General features: G+C 37.1%; 1 protein-coding gene across 1 annotated transcript in view; it reads left to right on the top strand.

Annotated features, from left to right (window-relative positions):
- The window catches only part of LOC109860108 (metabotropic glutamate receptor 2-like), an 84,627-nt gene that overhangs the window by 44,934 nt on the left and 18,448 nt on the right, over positions 1-21,245 (top strand). The window contains exons 2-3 of the mRNA XM_020438976.1: positions 4,192-4,334; positions 13,433-13,603. Of these exons, the coding sequence (XP_020294565.1) occupies positions 4,192-4,334; positions 13,433-13,603 (314 nt within the window). The remainder of the gene's footprint in view (positions 1-4,191; positions 4,335-13,432; positions 13,604-21,245) is intronic.

Raw genomic sequence — 21,245 nt, 5'->3', positions numbered from 1 at the left:
CTGCGACATGAGTTTTTGCATCGCTTATATGTGTCGCAATCGACACAATCGTAAAAATGCGGATCAACGCGAACTAGAGGCTGCGAGAGGCGTTCGAATTTCGTTTCACAAGTACGATATCGCAATTTTTCGAGAATAATATAGTAATTAAAAGCAATTTTCGTTAATATTAGATTAGTTACGCTGACTCAACGCACATCTATGCGTACGATTTTACCTAATTTTTTTTCCCACCGTGTGTGAGTTCGCAATTCGTCGAATTCCGTAAAACTTCAGCGAGAAGCGTTCGGATATTTCCGCCGATCACGAATTCACACGAAGTAGTCTACGACGCGTCGCGAAGTGAATACCTCGCAATTTCCAGTCTATACTTTATATGTCTATGATCCCCGGTAAAGTAAATAAAAATTATTACGTATTACTTACAGAGACGAATCGGTTCGATGTTAAATAAAGTGAGCGCATCCGGAAAATGTGGCGCACCTCTGTCGTCGAAAAAAACTAGATGTGAAAAATTATAATTAATTAGATTCGTTTCTCATTGGTCGCGTTTGTCTTCTCGTTCTTTTGATATAAATTTAAATTCTCCGAATTATCTCTTTCGTGATTATTAAAAATTCTTTTGTTACAACATATATCTACTGTTACAATCATCTTTTGATCTTCATAAAAAAATTGTTTGAAAACGTTTTATTGTAAGATCGAGTAACAGAATATCATCTTCTTTTCATATCATAATTTTTTAGCTTCATTGAACATCAAACAAAAATCCGTATGTTCTCGTCTTAAGAATTTCCCATTTTTAATTTTATATATCCAATATCTTTCTTTCTTTCTTAAACCAGCGTCAAAAAGCGTTTATCCTAAGGCAAGAAAGCCCTTTTCTGAAAGATAATTAGATATTCTCAATGAGAATGTCACATGCCTCTGAAGTTTGTTAGTAAACTAAGAACATAATCTCACTCTCAGAGGACGGTGTTTTAGAAACACCGACGTAAAATAGAGAATACCGAAACACGCGCTCTTCTTACCGCGAGAACACGATTTTTTTTTTTTTTCAGTGAACTAAAATGTAGTGTACGTAGTAAAATAAATCTTCGTGCTGGCTACACACATCGCGCGGTGTGTGTATTTTCGTTGTTAGGATGTTTACCTCGTAACATCCCGGGATCAGTCGTCTGTTCGACGTGAAAACGTATATACGCGAAATATTTCTCCGCGAACGCTATTCTCGCGTATCGCGTCCGGCCTATCTCGCTTTTTCACACAAGACCACAATCTTGGACCAAAAGAGTAGAACGTGCATTATCGTGTGCGCAGATCCGTGAAAATAAGATATCTCGTTTTGCAGCGCGAAGCAGCGGAACGTGTGTGCGAGAGGGTCGAGAGAAAAGGCGCAGACGCCCACCCTTTCTCCCTTCTCTCTTCTTCCTCTCTTTTCTCGTGACGGCTGACCAAACACACATCGCGATCTGTTTTACGTTTTACGCTGTGTGTTTCTCTTTTCTCTCGCGATATTCCACCGCGCCATTCCACGCTCTTCTTTTTCTCTTCGATCGGCGTTTTCGCGCGAATCGAACGCGAATACGTGTAGCCCACGCGGTAGTAACTTCGTTCCCCGTTGATTTGTCGACGTTTCAGCGCCGTGAAAAACATTTTCACCGTAACTCTTTTCACGCGTTTCGCGAGACGGGAAAAAAGACGAGAAAAAGAGGAAGCGTCGGGAAAAGAAAGAAAAAAAAAACGCGGAATCTTCGAGAAAGAGTTGTTATGGTATTTCTATCCACTCGGTATCCCCGTAACGGGTGAACCTTCGGCAAACATTTACATTGTCTATATGTATAGAAATAAGAATGAAATTCATTGACAAACATTCTCGCGCGGATCACGCGCGCGAGTTAGAAAACCGCAAACCAGTGTTTCTCGAGTGTAAAATTGTAAGGAGGGCAAGTTAATTTCTTATGCAGACGACGGCGGTGGCGCGTTTGAAATTCTTCGGGACGGTCTTTGAAATACAAACAATACTGTCTGCATTATGCAAACGTCGAATTTACGTAACTACTGGTATATACAGAACGTCCGCGTCGGGAGAAACGATTTTTAGCGAACACGCGAAGGCGTCGTGTGACGCGCGAAACAGCATCTCCTCCGACTTATATTTCTCTTTTATGTATTTGCGTAACAATAATTGTAATCGAAGCAAAACGACGTACATAAAATTGTGTTACGTTGAATCGTTATATATTGTCGCAGGATCGAATTTAAGAGGCTATTAAATCGAAATTTTTCCGTAAGCTGTATTTACACACGCGAACCATAAATCGATGGCGGGCAATTGATAAGAACAATCGCAAACTCAACAGGTGTTAGACTGCGTGGCGTAAATAAAATTCAGACGATAAGAAAAACGAAAGTAAAAACATAATGATTCTTTAAATCGCGCTATAGAAAATTTTACCGAGTTTGTTACTCACAGAATAAACATCGCGTGAACATCGTATATAAATTACAGTAGAGACTCCCCATTATCCGAACCTTCATCCAAATAATCCTAATATCCGAACAACGTTTCGTATATATAGCAATGTTTGTATTCAATATATTTACATGTACAGACGGCGTCATTAACCTTTTCGCTCCGGGGATTTTTCCTTTAAAATTGACCTCGCATTTTAGCTGAAAAAGTTAATAATAACCTGCTACCCCCCCCTTCAAAGTTAATTTTGAAGGTCAAAGAAGTAACCAGGATTTTTTTCAATTTTTTTCCTAAATTTAGTGCATTAAATTGACCTTATAAACATCTATTACGTTCGCTTTTCTTGCTGGTCCATATATGGACCAGTCCCGGAGCGAAAAGGTTAATTCGAAGAATAGGGGCGGGGATCACATAAAAAGTCCAGTTGATCCAAATATCCATTAGTCCCAAAATCGAGTGTCCAGTTGTGGACACCCGATTGCTACTAGTTAGTTAGTACGGCGCCCGTTGGCGCTACGAGCAACCGCCCCGCTTGCCCTCCGATCCCCGCGCCTATTCTTCAAATTAATGACGCCGTCTGTACGTTCGGATGATAGAATGTTCGGATATTAGAATTATTCGGATAATGGGGGATTCGGATATATGAGAGTCTCTACCGTACTCGTTTGATCGTGCGTATCGCGAATGATTAATTTTTTTTAATCAAATTGTGTTGAATAAATTAGGCGTTACTGAACTAGTTTTGCTGGATGTTTTGCAGATGTATTGAAATTTGATATTATGTAACAAACGTTTCGACTTTTGTTTTAAGTTCTTCCTCAGTGTGCTGTACAATAAATTACATATTCGGTAATGAAATCGTTTTACATAGGTTTAAATAACATTTATTAAATTATCAATTAAAAGTGTTTTGGAATGTTTAAATGTAGTTAACCTTAGAATATACAATAGATATTTAGACTAATGACGTACCTTTATTCTATGAATTCTCACATCTGTATATCTCTATTAGTCATGTGATTAAAATGATGTTATTTAGTCAAGGGTGTCTTTAAGACTGAATTTGAATGTGACAGAGTGGGAATGGTTTTAAATGGTTTTTAAAATTTTTTTTAAGTTTGAACAAAAATACACGCGTGCAATCAGTAGTTGCAAAAGTTTGACAGTGTAAATGAGAGATAATAATATTATACATGTATATACGAGAAAAGATATATTGGAGATATGAATAAAAGATGCGAAACAAATCCAATGTTGATAAAAATAAACTAATAGAAAAACAAAATATTTGAATTATTCGTTTGCTTTGTGCTTGTGCAAACTGCATATATTAACTGCATATATATATTCATCGGCATCGGTCGGATGGTCCGTTTTTTTTTTTTCTTGTTTTTGTTTTTTTCCTTTTTGCACATATCGCATCTCTTATTGATTGAACATCCGCCACCTTCATCGTGCAAAACGAATTATCATAAACTGATTAACTGACGAGTGTATCGAATACACGACAATGAAAATATTGACCATCCGCAACAAAATAATATCATTAATATTATTAACGCGGATGCATCTCTCTCAGCGTTTGCCAGCAGCAAACAGAGCTCACCGATGGAAATTCCATTAAACTAATTAATATGCGTTAATTCCAAACGTTACTTTTAAATAAATTGTGAACACGGCGACTAGCTTTGTGTGGTATCGTTTGTGTGTTTCAGGGTCGATAAGCAACATAGACGGCGCGGAATATCACTGCAACAAAACCGCCGTGCGAAAAGTAATTAGCGGGGTCGTCGGAGCGGCGAGTTCAGTTACGTCGATTCAGGTTGCCAATCTCTTGCGATTGTTCAAGATTCCTCAGGTAAGTCTTTATTATTATTCAATTGTATTTTATAATACAAAAAGAGCGTGTGTAATTATTAAATTAATATATTACACAAAACAATGTAACGTATTTAGAAAATGTTTCACGTATTCATTTGTAAATATAAAATGCATTGCAACTTTACGTTTTGTATTTTTAAAGCTTCGAACCAGCAGTTTCGTTGTTTCTCACGCTGTTTTACATTATTCAATACGAAGAAAATGCGGTGAATGCAAATAGAAAATTTCGGACATGCGGTTTGACGTTTTCAACTGTGCGCTGTGTTTTTCGATAGCGCCGTAAAACAAAAAAATTCACGAGAGTCACGGAAAGACTCGATACTGTCGCGCGCGTTGCTGAGGGTGAAAATCCGAGGTGGCAGTAAACCGTGAAAACTTTATTCTTGACGTGAGAATTTACGGAAGTCGCGGTTTAAAATCTTCGTACCGTGAAATCACCTCCTCCGACGGTATACTCTCCTTACAAGCCATTCGAGTCTCTTGGACCGTTTTAGCTCTCTCAGCCCTCTATTAGTTGAGGTTTAACGGGTGCCACTATAACGCGTTAGCCATCCGACCGCGAAAGTGCCGTATTGCTGTTAAACTTTAACTCTAACTTCCTGCCGTGCCCGATATTTGTCGTCGACCGCCGATCAGGCGTAATGCAGAAATGAAACTTTGACAGCGCTAATTTGCAAGCTCCGTGGAATAAACGAGAATAAGATCAAGTTAGTCGAAAACTTTTATTTAAGTCGTATGAATTATAGAAATAAAAACACATCCTTTTTTTAAAATTTCACGACGGGTTTCGACGTTTCTCGACTGAAATCGAACACGCGCGAACATGAAAAATTCCAAAATAATATCAAAAATTTACGCATGTCAGTAGGTAGAAAAACAGGTTAAAAACTTAAATGTATAAAAATTAATAATATATCAACAAAACTTGGAATTATCTCGATTTTTGTTCCAACGAAACCAGTCAATCCAAAATAACGTTGGTTAGGACACGCTCGCTAATTCAAGCTTTACCTCTTTGTTCATGATTCGACTATCATATTCGAAACCGATATTCTGTATATAATGCGCACGCGCTTAAGAACTTCGCAATGATAATTTATCCTCTACACAACATCTTTATCCCCAAACGCCAACAGCCGATTATGCTAGGCGAGAGATGAGATTAATTCTGCTTATATCGTCCATATTGAGGATCGGCCGTTTTACAACATCAAAAGTCTTTTGTCGTGACGAGTGTGCGACGGCGCACAGATCGATCGCGTTAATACATAGATTTACATGCAAAGTTATGAAGATCGCATTAAGGATCAAACCCAGGGAATTGGTACAACAATAAACGATAATGATCCTTAGCTTGTCAAGCAAAATTAACGCGCGATCAAATAACGAAATAAATGACGTATGCGGGATTTGTCAGAGAAAGACGCGCGTATATATGTTAAGTATTATGTATTTTACAATGTGTCAATCGTGCAGACTTGACGTTTAACAACAGAGTGCGTCCTTTCGCTCATCGAAAATCTTTGTGGTGCGTGACGGAACAAAATTAGAGACGTAGAGAAAACGGAAATGTGTAACACATCCTCACGTGCTGACACGTGAGAAACGACGCGTTACTTCTAGGCGAAGATTTCGAGTCAAGTGACTTGAGTCGAAGAACGAATATCTCTCAGCAAAAACACGTGCTGTCACCGCCAATTCATGCCTTTGAAAATCCACGGCGGCGAACTTTCTCGAAGAGATTTCGTGGGGATTCGGGGAAAGATGTGGAAAGGATCAGGCAAGGAATATAAGTCTCAAGAAACTGCGGCGGATTTAATTTCGGTTCATAATTTCGCCGTGCGGTGGGATTTTTACACATTTTCCACAAAGTGTGCTCTTTCTATCTCTCTTCCTCTCTCTCTCTCTTTCTTTCTTTCGTGAAACAGACACACAACGCCGCGATCTGCAACTTTATACAGCTACTTGAAGTTCAGAGAAACGACTCTCAGGAGTGCATTTGAATTGCATTTGTATGAGGAAACGGAGAATAATATCGGACGCGGGGCCAAACAAATTTCAGATTCTGATTTTATACAAGCTCGGAACAAAGACGTGTAGACTTCCCCTCCGCTATCGCAAAAAGTAATCAAACTGAAAAATAATATGCAATATATATATATATATATATATATAATTTAATATATATATATATATATAATTATTTTCACAAGATCGACTAGAGTTTAATTATATATATATATAATATATATATATATATAATTTTTTTCACTTATATATAATATATATACATATGTGTTAAAGTTTCTCTAAACTTTACTGTGAATTAATAGCACTCGAGAACCGTAAAATCACCCCTAGGGGTCTGCTCTATCTCTTGAAATAATAACAATTCTGCTATTTCATTTTATATAATACAATATCTATTATTTTCCGCGTAGAATTTCTTTCAAACCATTTCAGAAACAAAAATATTTAACGAGTGGATATAATCTACAAATATTTTATTAGACGCAAAGTTTGAATTGCTCAATAACAATTTCATGTTATCGAAACTTGCGTGATGATAAGAATCGCGAACTTATAATTCGACAATTTGTCGAAACTTTAACTGGATCTCATGACGTTGTATCGTTCGTGTTTTTTTTTTTTCTGTTCTTTTTTTTTCTTTTTTTTTTTAGTTATCGTTATTGCTCCCAGCAGACTAAAAGTTTTCTTATATTCGCTACATTACAAAATAGTTTACTTTCCTCGTGCCCATTCTAGCCTCTTCTCGATGTGTCCGTTAAACTAGTCGATCTTGTGAAAACTTGTCGGCTTCTACGTTGCGCCAAACTACTAGGAAACTGTTCGAGAATGTATGTGACGCGAACCGTGATCGGCTCCCCTCTTGGCATTAGAGACGTTATTCTGAAAAAAGTCCTTGCAAACTTTTATGAATTTTCCAGACCCAGTCAATTTCATACTTTTACTTAAAGATCCAAAGTCGACAAGCATGTAACAAGCTCGTTCTTTCGGACAATTTAAATCGCCAGTGCTACTTACTTTGTCGTCGGATGTTTTTTTTTTTTTTTCCTAATCAATTTCTAATCAATTTGTTCCAAGCTAATTATCTGCAATGAGACACGATGATGACATTACCGTCGAACCATAATTAAGTTGCAATATATAACATAATTTTTCTTAGCGTATAAATTTTTGAACGAGCAAAACATTGTTTTTCGAGTTATTCGAGTTTGTTTGTTTTTTGTTCTCACGCTCCGCGAGTGTTGCAGATAACTGATGAGTCGTTATTTTTTTTCGGTTGCGAAATAGCTGTCCGATCGAGGAGATATAACCATAACTTGTCCCGTGAACTACTGCACTTCTCTCCTCGTGCAACCTCAGCAATTTACGTTTATACATATTCATAACAGGTTCACGGGATCGGAAAGCGTTCGATCTTCGTCACTTACGAGGTGATTCGTAACACGGTCTGATTAAAGCTGATTTCCTCCAGTGACAGAGAACACGTCTTCCCTATTACGAAGAACTCTATCTTTCCGGAGTGGCAATTTAATCATTCGAAAGTAATCAATCTTGCGCCTTACTCGCGACGCCTAAACTTTCTACTTAAAGTATAGGTCCCGCATTCGACGTGAGATTTTTCTTTCTCACAAAATGTTATTCTTTTATATATATATGTATATATGTATAGATATATATTGCAATATGCAACACTTATATGTATATAAGCGGAAATGTGTGTTCGGTTCGAGATAAATGCATTTTTAAATTGGCTATGCGGTATCTCTCCCGCGACGGAATGCATTATTCATCCCGTTGATCGCGAGCTTATATCGACAGTATCGTCGCTCGTCGCATTTACATGCGATCGCGAAGCGATGGACGACCGGCCAACTAAAACGATTTTACCCCGCACCTTGTCAGCGAGATGACGTACACACGATCGACGTTAGAAACGTAGGCGTACAACACTCTCTGGCCATAAGCGTCTGGCCACGTGAACGGAAAGTGCATACGCGTCAAAGGAGTACCTCGTTCCTATTCCCGTCAATCAGCTTGTACCTGCGTGCGTATACATATGTGATCGACAAGTGGAACAAGGAGTCGGCGACACACACGCACATACAAAGACTCCAACTCTCTGGCAGCTCTCCGTGAAAGATTGATGTAAATTACTGATATATTGATATACATGCACGCACATACTTATAAAATTACTTCACGTGTCGTACATTTTATTTCTTGAAACACAATATAAGCTGAAACTTGAGAATAACGTTCCTTCACAAGAGAGACTGTATATGTTAGATATATAAAGGTAGGAAGAGAATAAATTGTTTCCGTCAAATAATGTAAAAAAAAAAAAAAAAATTTACTCTCGGAATTATTCTTCTGTACAACAGCAAAGAGTCTAATAATGTAATACAAGATCCCGAGTTTATCGAGTAAATAATAATTCAACCACAGAGATAAAAGTCTGAGCTGAAAATTAATAAAGTGTGTTAATTGGATCATACACTAGCTGGCTTGTATACATATATTAAAAAAGATTATAATGTTGAACGTTATAAATTTATTATTTTTCAATATTTCTCATTATTATGCATCAATATATTTTCATAAATATTTGCAATTTATTATTTAAAAGGAATTCTCGCACGACACGCACACGCCATACAGTTTTTCTTTTTTTTTCTAACCAGATAAAACCGTTAATAATTTTGTTTATTAATTATTGCTTGTTTAATTGAAATAAAATAGCTTTAATCACACCGAGTACACGTTGATCGTAAATTTCAGTCACGGCGAATTTTGCAAATCAAATTAGTCGAAAAGAAACCGCTCAACAGCAATTTCTGTAAGTGGTTCTCCAGTCGTTGCTGAAAACGCAAAGGGATTACGATCGAGATTCAAGACCGTAAGCCAACGCCGAGTTCAAGTCAGATGAACTAAATAATGAAATCGCATCTCGTCAGGAAGCTGCATCGCGTCCTTACGAAATTTCTCACTTGAATATATGCCGTCGACGTAGCTCGTCGCGCAGCTGGGATTTGAATAATGATCGATAAAGTTCTCGTCCCTTTCCGTCGTCGTCGTCGTGGTTGTCGTCGAATCTCCTCGATCGCATCTATTCGCCGAAAGAAAAAGACAGAAGCAAGTGCAGTACAAAAATTTCCGAGTGGAAAATTTGCTTTGCGCAGTGATATTAAAGAGGAAAATGAAAAACGTTCATTAAGACCGCCGTCTCATCGCGCACGGAGGTCGAGTCTCGGAGATAATACTTGGAAAAAAAAAGAAATAATTAGATTCGATCTATAAAGCCTTCGTCTCGGACGACGACGGGCCGCGATTTACATTATCCGATTAAGAGTACAGTTATAATCGCTCGTAAAATTTTTTAATTAACCCGAACTCGCAACTCCGATCGCCGCGAAAAATTAGCATTTTTATCGCTACTCGATTCAGTCGCTAAGTACTATTTTCTCGCGATAAATGTATCTTCGAAGTGCGATCATCTTCTTCTCGTCGTTATACAAACCGATATCTTTTCATAATTATATATTCAGTTAAAAATTTATACGCGACGCGAGAATGTTTATACAAGACTTTGAAATTAATTTGATTTCAAAGAGCGTTCAAATTGCTACGCGAATATATATACTCACAGAGAACAAGTAAACGAAATAAAACAATCGAATCAATCGTATCAATCCGTCGAAATAACTATATGTATAAAAATTAAACAAAAAAAAAATTAAAATTCTTGTAACACTTGATTACACCGTTGATGTATGCGAAGCACATCTAATTCTTGTTACCGAGTCGCATGAAGCATTGACAAATTATCGTATAATTTGGCACAACAAGTTCCATTTTATCAGCGTAGCTTTTGTGCTCGCAATTTCACACAGTTTGAGCGCAGCCGGTTCATTTCAATTAACGATAACGTCATTTTCTAAATTCCACAAAGGGATCGGCTATATTGATTACGACCCTCAGACGTGGTCACGATAAAAAATGCAAATATCCCGACATAGAATCCGGCGCATTGCATCCGTATCACGTAATCTTCAATTAACCCCGTAGATAATGGTGGAACAAAGATCGATATGAGATACGTGCAACTTAATATGAATTTTTTGATGCACGTAAAAATTATTTTTTTTTTTTTTTTTTAGCAAATTTCTAATTAAGCACAATCTGCTGATACTTGCATTTCTTTCGCACTATGTGCGATGTTTTACGTAAATTGTTCGATACCGTGTAGTTTTTTGCCGCACGTTTATTTTGTCTTTTGCGTTTAGATAATCGATAAAAAAAAAGCGCAATTGACTACTTATGCGGAAAATTAATATATCTCAGCATGTAATCAATTATTTTGACGCGCGCGCTACCACAATATGATCATCGACAAACAACGTTAATTATAAATATTTGTTACTTATTTCATCACCGACGACGGGATGAAAGAGATGAGATTTTTTTTTTTTGACATTTTGTTCTGATCAATTTAAAGTTTTCCGGACTTTTAACGTTGCTGATGGGAAAAGAAAGGACAAGACGAGAGTGAGAAAAAAATCTTAAATACTCGACTTGACGTCGCGAATAATTCATCAGATTTTCAGTAGACTCTTCTCTACAAGTGCTTTACGAAGATTTATAATGTTTCGTCACAAAGATTTTATAATACTCTCATCTTGCAAAAAAAATGAACGATCTCTGAACCGATCGATCGAGAGCTAATCGAGCGAATTGAGCGATTTCGATCTATCGTCGTCATTGTCGGCGCGCGCGCGCGCGCGCGCGTGCTGGCACATGGTCGGGAACGGACGTGTTAGCGCAGTAAGTGGTTTAGCCACTCTGAATCTGACAAACCGTGATAAATATATTCCCGGCGGTGTGTGCAGCATACCGCTATGTATGATAGAAACGCGCGCATTGTTCCGGAGAAAAGTAGAGCTGGCTACCTTTGCGGCGGCGAGATAACACCCATCTCGTTTCTCACTACATAAACTCATCCGTTGCTTACGCATCGACGCGACGTCGTCGTTGTGATCGGACATTTTGAAATCTCGTTACCGGTCGAGACAAATCGAACAGACAATCGATACCGTTCTATTTGCGCGCGCGCAGAAGTGTTATATAAGATTAAAAAAAAAAAAAAAAAAAAACAATCCGAATTTATTGTTTATGTTTTCAGTGAGTCACAAATTAACTGGTTGATCGAAAATTGAGCTTTTGTGAACAGAGAAGCTTATCGGTTTTTGTGCGATAATCGCGACAACAGGGGCGTATCTTTTTCATCAATGTTTTCTTAACGTGATCGTATCGCGAGAGCCAACCGATGAGAGTTGATCTCGAAGAAGATCGCCATTACGTGACGAAAGGATGATTAATCATCCGAGTTTGCCAGCTCGCGACCACATCAATCCGAAATCACCTTTTTCTCGATAAATGTCACCAATGACGTACGTGGGAGCGTTATGTGAAAAAAGATAGCTCGGTTAGATAAAAACCAGACTGATGGCGAAACTTATTATACGGAATTACATTGCGAAACGCGCGATTTAGACAAACGACAACGACCCTTTGCAATTACGCAGCTATACCGTCGTTGTTCCCTCTCCGAGTGCTTCTTGTCTCCCAAAGGATTGAATGATTAATTTCATATCCTCTATTCCGTTTGAAATCCTCGAGATCCTTAAACTCGTGATTTAAATTACTCGCGTAATTCTCGTTGAGTGCGATGACGAAATATTTGTGTCGGCGGATCGTCAATCGCGGTTTGTTTGTACATACGTTTGAAAATTTTCACTATTCTTTGTGTGTATCTGTGTAGATTTTTACGCTTCTCGAGAGCCTTTAAACTTCGATTCTTTGTGCCGGACGAAGAACTTTGATTTCCGAATATTTGGATCTATACAGTCGCCCCTAAGCCTTTAGATCTTGCGATCTTTTTACGGTCTTTGACTGCGTTTCTTACTACATTCTTCTTGAATCCCCCGCTTCTCTCTCCGAAAGGACAGCTCTTTGATTACTTATATCTCTTGTGCGCTTTGACATTGCATCTCCTTGAAAACGCTCGAATACCAAGACCGTTGTATATTGGCATCCTTGAGATGTTTTTTAGCGAAATTTATGTCACCGTGCATCGAGAGAGCTGGTCTCCTTGCCGGATGATGAGCGGACCGCGTTTTTAAAGAGCATCGAACGACATAAATCAGTCGATTATACGTATCCTTGAATTATCGGCCATGTATCACTGTCTCCAATGATTTTCCCTCGAGAAAAATCCGCGAGCTTACACGTGTGTGACTCTATTTTTTCCTTTCTTTTTCTCTCTTCAGCTATTACATTACACGGCTTTGCTCTCTCGATCTGTTCCGGATCTAGCGGAAGCGGTTTGCGGGACAGAAACGACGGCCACTTTCAAGGGAATTCGAGTTTACTTCGCTTTTAGCTACGTGAATCGTAGTTGCCCGCAATCAGGAACAGAATTTATCCCATACCCGTGCAAACATCCGTATGATATCGCGTATGCGACGCAACGAAGTTCCTCCAATAGGCTTGGCTCTGTGATTAAAACTCAATCTTTCCTGAAAAGAAACTTTCCGACGCTCCGATATGTTTGAGCGAGATTAAAATAGTTTCGGAAAAAAAGAGGCAACTGACTTGAGTGATTTGAGAGACTTGTTGACTCTTAGTTATTATATTATAGAATCTATATAATCAATATAACATATCCCATGCTTTAAAGAAATTGGTTTTATTTCTTTTTTGAAGGTTTTATAAAATTTTCGGATTTTAAATTTTTTATGAATTTAGTTTTATTCTGTAATTGTTTTAACATAACATTTCTATACTCCACAGTGTATTATTTATATTATTTATATTATAGTATAAAGTAATGTACGATTAGAGTAGACATCTGTCATGTGAAAAAATATCGCACTCTTAATATAAAATAATAATAATACGACACGATTGAATCTGGCATTAAAAAATTTGCAATCTACGTCTTTCTGTTTGATTTACAATGGAAATACGACTAGACTTTGTTTTGCGTAGGTCTCCTTTTTCTCAACGAGTCCGGAGCTTTCCAACAAACAACGCTTCGAATATTTCACCCGCACCATTCCCAGCGATCACTATCAGGTCAAAGCAATGGTCGACATTGTGAAAGCGATGAATTGGAGCTACGTCTCCATCATTTACGAGGAGAGTAACTATGGCATAAAGGTAAGGTTACTTTAGAAATCGTAATGTTCTGTTTCTAGTTTATATTCATGGGTTTAATCGGGAAATGCACAAAGAAATGTGAATGCGTATTATATATTCCTTTTATTATTTTTTATTCTATTTGTATATTTCTATATTCTACAGATATTTTGAAAAATCAATAACTATATGTATTGTACAAATGTACAAAACGTGTTTTGTACATATAGAAGAAAAAGAAAATATAATTTGTTTTTTGTTGCATTATAACTGGCTAAAAATTAACAATCAAGAATTATTTTGTTCATTCCTTTAAATTGCGCTATTAAACACGATTGACTGTGAAAATTGACGGTAAATTTAAGTGCGCGTCTATATCTAAGTAAATTCTATCCTTTTATTTTCTTCTCTCTTTTTTTTTACTCTTTTGAAGATATAATATTATTTTCTTCCGACATTGTTACTGTAATGCATTTCGTGATGCTTTCAAACCAAATTAAAAATTCATACGTGAAAATACAATGAATGGTTGATGTTGCGTGTAAATAAATTAATGCAAAATTGTGATACAAACGCGCATTAATACTCTGCATTTCAAAAAAGTACACTTGCAAAATAATTCTAAATTTCTTATAAAGAAGTATACAGGAAAATACACACATACATAGCGGCACGCTCGCTATGCGGCACAACGTGAAATTCAAAGTATGTAGCGAATATATCATACAAATTCTACATACGCAAATACGCGGCATTCGTTCGGAAAATTATTTCGTCTAAAGAGACCTCTTTATGATCGCGAAACTGACAGAGAGACGAATCAATAAATCATAATGCTCGCGGGGAATAAACATGCGAATGAATGTAAAATGAACCGAAGCTTTTATTCGTTGATGCGATCCATTATAATATTTCACAATGGCGCGCAAATGATTTCGACTCGACAACCTCTCTAAAATGCTTGGCCTCGTCGCGCTCTGTGCTCAATCCGATGGAATTATTTAACGTCACATGATCAAAATCACGGTGTCTTTTTTTTTGCTTTTTGCTCACGTGCGATAATCAAGTTTAACCCGGAAGAAACCGACTCGTTAGATTCTTCATTTCTTGTCTTTCCTTTTAAAGACAACTCACCTTTTTTCTCTCTCTCTCTCTCTCTCTTTCTTTCGTTTTTTTTAAATTGCGAACGTGATAATTTTATGCTTCGTATCTTCATATTTTATATTTAGTGGTATGGCCGATTGCTGGCAATTAAGTCTCTTTCTCTAAGCCTATTTTACGGAGTTGTTTGATTTCATCGAATTTTCAGCGAAAGCTGTGAGTGAAAGCAATGTGAATTTTGTAAAGCATTAAATTATGAAAAGTTGCTTTAATTGAAATTTTACTCTCTGATTGAGGTATTCCAAACTGTACAAAACTGAATAAATCTGTACGAAAACTGTAAATTCATATTTATAAATGTATAAATTCACATTTTATGTTTATATTAAATTATAAAAACGGCACGTTCGCCTCTAACGATTTATCATTTCTTTAAAAGCGTCGACTTTTTTTGCTTGGAATTAGTTATATTGCTGCAACGTACGAAGGACAGACGATAGAGAATCGTTATCGATGATATCGCTGCGTTCAAACATTAAATTATTCATACATGTCCGACTATTGTGCTGTCTAATGACACTTACACTGTAGTAATTCAATACGATTCTTCTTCTTTTTTCTTTCTATTTCTTTCTCTCTTTCTTTTTCTTGAGTCCTGAGATGTGAAACAACTTTTGCATTATCATTGCGTAGCCGCGGGATATTGAACATTGTAAAATGCAACATCAGACACAGTAGATAATCCTGAATCTTGTTACGAAACTAGCAGTTGCATGTTAACTACGAAAGTTGCTTGGTATATCCAATGATCTTCTTTTTTTCTGACGTTGAATAAATACAAAAACATAAATAAGTTACAATTTCACCTGCGCATCAAGCTGCGAGAGTTTTTTTAAAAAACGATTCTTTTAAACAAACAACATATATATCGTTCTTACTTCCAAGTAATAGTTCAATGTAACATTAATTCTCCGGCGTATATACGTTACACAAAGAAGATACACGATCGCTTTAATTATGCAAACAAGCGAGACGTGGAGAGAGAGAGAGAAAAAAAACCGGAGAGAAAGCTGCAGTAACAGGTTTTAGATGCTGTCACGGAGTTAGGAAGAAATTATAGCCGGCAAAAAAAATTTTCCTCTGACAGAGACAGCTCCGCGGCTTAGCCGCGTGATAACGATTAATGTCGGGTTAGTATAAAAGTACGCTACTTAGCGCGCGGGTAACGTGTCCGCTCATTCATTTCCGGCTCATCCATGGACCTCATCAAGCGCGTAATTGAGATATATATCAAAATGACGCGCATACATGTCAAATGTGGAAAAACACGCAACTGACACGTGTGCGCGAAAATAGTTCAATTACATGTAATGATGCGCGAATCATAACTATACAGTTTTCGGTTGTATCACCAAAGAGAGAGAGAGAGAGAGAAAGAGATAGATAGATAAATAGATAAATAGTCGCTTTATTTCTAAAGCGCTCCAGGAAGGACCCCTCAAGCACAAAGTTAACAAACAAAATAAAAAAAATACAAAAATATATAAAAATATAAAAAATATAGCAAAACAAAAAATAAAAATAAGAGAAATAAAAAAATAAAAATAAAAATAAGTGAGTAATAAGCGAAACAAAGAAAGAATTGTTTAACATTAAGAATTTGTATAAGTTTCTTTTACAGGTACAAAAGCAAAACAAAAATCAAAATCAAAATAAATGAATATTAAGAAATAAAGAAAAGAATTATGAATTATTTAACAATAAAAATTCGTACAGGGGCTTTCTTTGAAAGTACAAAAAGGCTCCTTGCAGATATCACCCGATATCGAATTCCAAACATCAACGCATAAATAAAAAGTATTTAATGCAAAACAACTTGACGCGGCTGCAAAAGAAAGCCAAAAGCTACTTTAAAGATAATTTTTTTTTTAATTTTTACTTATATATATTATAATACGTCGGTAAAATATTAGAGAAGTACAATTTATATATATTAGAATTATAATTTTATTATAAAATTATACTAGGATTAAAATTGATACTGATAATAAGTTTTGAGTAAGTATCATGTCAGATTTATGCATGTGTCTGATAAATATATTTCATTAAATTCACTATTTGAGGTGCAGCCGCGCCAAGTTGTTTTGCATTAAATACTTTTTATTTTAAAAACTTTTTCTTTTGTTCCATTTCTGTGTTCTAGTAAATGTTTTTGTAAATAATCACGGAAAATAGTTTCGATGGGTTACTTGTTAGTTTCACTAATAAATCGTTTTGTTATTTACAACACGGAGTACTTCGGATATAAAAAACGTGATCTATAAAGTCTACATAAGTTTCTGATTTTTTACACAAATATCGTATAATTATATATAAAAATTATATAGAAAGTATATATTAAGTTTTTTCAATTGTGTGGCGTTACTACTTTATTATAAAATATCACTTCTTTTATAGAATACATTTTGTAGAATGTATTTTGTATTTATATATCTTCACTCAATGATGTGATGCAATGACCCGTGAAATGGTATTGTTGACCTGTTCATCCAATGATAAAGTGTTAGAAAGTGTCACACCAAGATAGACGTCTCAGTCCTTGTATGGAACGATCTCACCATCAGAGAGAAAGAGAGAGAGAGAGAGAGAGAGAGAGAGAGAGAGAGAGAGAGAGAGAGAGAGAGANAGAGAGAGAGAGAGAGAGAGAGAGAGAGAGAGAGAGAGAGAGAGAGAGAGAGAGAGAGGACGAAGAGAAAGGAGCGACTTGAACTGATAAAAAGTGAAGTGAACCTTCAGTAAACGCATAAAATATACAGTTTATTTTATTATTTCAGAAGAAAAATAGCACAAGAAGGAGAGATGGTTTGTGCATTCGTAGAATCCTTAAGAAAAATTTTTGTTTTGCCGCGCAGCGGAAATCTTGAAATTTCTGCTGTTTGTTAAGAAAAGCTGTTTCGCTCGGAGAGTATCTTGAGCCGTATTTTTGAAATACAAAGCGATACGAGGCAACACGGAGAAAAATGTATATCCTATATCTCCGCCGCTGGACGAGGATGTAGAGATGTTTTTTAAATACGCACAAACAGAGAGCGATAAATAATGCGCTCACTACACACCGCGCTGTACTGATAGTCGGCTATAAATATTCGTGGCATGCATAACATCGCGGAACTCGTTATCCGCACGTTAGCGTGTGATTGCGGGTAATATTACGTGTCACGTAAGAGAGAGCGGCATCGAGTGATCTAACATCTCGACTTGAAACATTGATACTTATGAGTGGAAGATCGATCCCTCCTGTGTACAGGGTGCGAGCGCTGACGTATTGTACATGAGCACGCACGAAAGCTCGTGACAATCAATCGTCTTTCACGTATCAATCTTCTCGATTTGCGTTTATTTTTGAAAAACCTTGACGGTCACATCACATAATTTATCGCAGAGAACAAAAACTCATTCTCGAAGAGGAGAGTTTTAAGAAGCTCCACTCTCTACTTAACAGATGTTCTGAACGAGTACGCGAATGTTCCTTTTTTTTTGTTAGATGTCACAGGCGAGAAAGTGTTTTTGTAAGATAAAAAAAATCAATTTGTTGTGATGTAAGAATCAACTTTTTTTTTGTTTCTCGATAATTTTAATTAGTTCCAAAAGAACGTGAAGTTAATAAATAGAAGGAAAAGTATTATTTATTCTTTGATACGCATGAATTTGCGGGAAACGCGCAATCGACAAACGGCACGGCGTGCGTCAAATTTGTGCGATCGCGGCATTAATCACACAATGGTCGCATTTGCAAGCAAAATACGATGATCGATGTCCGCATTAAATTAATATCCCGCAAGCACACGTACGCGCGACATGTACGAGCGGGCGCAGTAACAGGCGGTCGCGTTTCCGGAGCGCGGCGAAATGGCATTTCGATCTATTGCCTACTCGTAAGCGACCGCGACGGCTGACGTCGACGCGATCGAGAGACTTTGCTATAACGTTATAACGAACGATCGGATTTTCATTATCGCGCCCATCGCAATAATGGCCAAACGCCGTCGAGAATCACGCGTGTGCTTAATTTTATGAAACCTTTGTCTATAATATCGCGAAATCTATTTTAGTGCTCCGAAAAGAGTGAAAAAAAAAAACGAAAAAAAACGGGAACAGAGAGGACGTTACATATTTGTTCGATTAAACTCTACAAATAGACAGGAACTACGTGACGATCGATCTTGCATCTGGTTTCACAGAAATGTCGAAAATGTCGATATATCGGAGACAAAGAAATCGGCTGGAAATTGCAGGTCAAGTGTCGAGTACGGTTTTGCCTAAATGTAGAATACCTGAAGAGCCTCAAAGATAATTTTATTTATATCTTGTTTAAATTATTTCGCAACTATCAAGTGTTCTCGCACACGCGAGATATAAAAATAACTTCGACTTGGCTCGGAATTTTAAACGAGCATGTTAAAGCAAGTGTCAATATAAAATCCGAGATCTTTCTTTCTTTTTTTCTTTCTTTCTCTCTCTCTCTCTCTCTCTCTCTCTCTCTCTCTCTCTCGACGTTTGATATCTAAAATAGTTACGCGTGAAGAGAAAAAAACACACGACACGTTTGTTTGCATCCGTTGCAATTCGAGCGTTTCGTGAATAACGAGTAAAATGGATATCGTTTCCTTTCGCACGCGGATTCTTTGATTCTATTTTGCGCGAATCACGTTATTTGAGACGCTTTGTAAAAACCAAAATATTATTTCGCGCAGAAATAACGACGCGCAGAAAACGCGCGCGGTAATCGCAAACACACGTATGAAGAATGAAGACACTCTAAAGAGTCCGAAATACACGAAAAGATCTTTAACCTGATAAATATTTCATACAGAGTGTTCAGAAAATCCGTCCAATCGCGTTCTTTGAACTTTCTTTGTCCCTTGAGATATCGCGAGTTTACACACGCAATCCCTCTTCATTATCTTAAAACTTTCGGGGCTCGTCTTTCGCGGCATCAAATATATATGTATGGAAATTCTTTGGGATTTTTTTCAATATCATCCCCATATTTCTTCTCGCATTCTATATTTATGTCACTCCCGAATAAAATTGGGAGATTTTCCTACAAAGCAACTCGCGACGAACTTGACACGCGCGGCTTTACTCGTCAAAAAACACTTTCTGTGTGACAATGATTTTCAAATCTTTTTCTCTACAAAGAGAGAGAATATCATTATTTTCAACTCGCGACATTCGCCGTTGAAGCCGGTGTACAAACAAATTTGATAAATGTGCAGTGGGGCGTAAATGAGAATTCGAGAGTTGCTTTCAGAGAGGCTTCTAATAACGGGGGCGTCTTTTCGCCATCCGAGTGAGATTGACATTTATTTATGCGACCAAGTTCAATTCTCGCGCAAAGCTGAAACAAGAGCCTGTATTATGAAGCGCCCAACAGTGTTTCGCAATAATGAAGAAAGGGCCGCGGTGTGAATGTATAATGTTATACAGGAACTTCTCAAGCCGAACATAATTCTCCGGATCATACGTTTTAACCACTAATTTATCCCGACCTCAACGAACAATGGTACGCGAAACAGCGCGCGATTTGCGTCACCGGTTTTTTGATAAAGAGCTCAAGAGCTGTGGTTTTTACCAATAGATATTTCGTTATTGGTATTTTTTTATACGTGGATGAAAAGAATAGCAAACCCGCAAAAAGAGAGAAAGAGAGAGAGAGAGAGAGCACTCGCAGGCGGTAAGGAAAACGATCCGAGGTGATTTTAACAATACGTGTCTCGCGGCAAAACAGAGAAAAAGGTAGATTGCTTTTCGCTGCACGTGAAAAGTATGAGGCTTTGCGCTCTTTATTGTTGCAAACTTCATCCCATGGAAAATGTTAGAAAATAGATGAAAATATACAGGAAAAAGGGAAACCATATTCCTGCGTAACTTGGGTTCCTCTTATGTGACGACGCGACCAATCGATATTATTCGCGATACGGGATTGGAAATCGACGATCTTGACGTGATGAATCGCATATGAAAAACGTGCACAGAGAGATAGAGGAAAAGAAAGAAAGAAAGAGAGATAGATAGAGAGAGAGAGAGATTCAGAGGAGAGAACTGATCGATACGAGTGCATATCTATACGTATGATTTCGAAGGGAGCATTTTTCAACGAGCGACCAAAAGCACGGAACAAACGGAGATTTTTATTACGGATATCCATTTGTTCGACGAAGTAACGGAGTTTTTCTATTCAGCTGTCGAGTCTCGCTGCAGAAGTCAATTAGGCGATTCATTTTGCAATTAATGGAGCGAAAGAATCTCGACGCGAGGCGCAAATTCAACTAGCTCTCTCTCAACGTACTTTAACTACCGTAAGATAATTCTCTCTAGTTATGTATTCATATCGCAGAAAGTGAGCATATCTCTAAAACTTTGAAAATTTATAAATTTCTTAACCAAGTTACAATCTCTTCCCGCTCGCATTTTGCCTACTAATTGTAAAATTTTTTAATTAATTCACTGAAACCTGTGTTTTTTAATATAATATTACATTAAAACTTAAAAAGTTATT

Source organism: Pseudomyrmex gracilis, unplaced genomic scaffold (assembly GCF_002006095.1).
Source record: "Pseudomyrmex gracilis isolate BER0280 unplaced genomic scaffold, ASM200609v1 scaffold_330, whole genome shotgun sequence".
In the NCBI taxonomy this organism is placed as follows: Eukaryota; Metazoa; Arthropoda; class Insecta; order Hymenoptera; family Formicidae; genus Pseudomyrmex; species Pseudomyrmex gracilis.
This window is presented reverse-complemented; position numbering and strand designations above follow the sequence as displayed.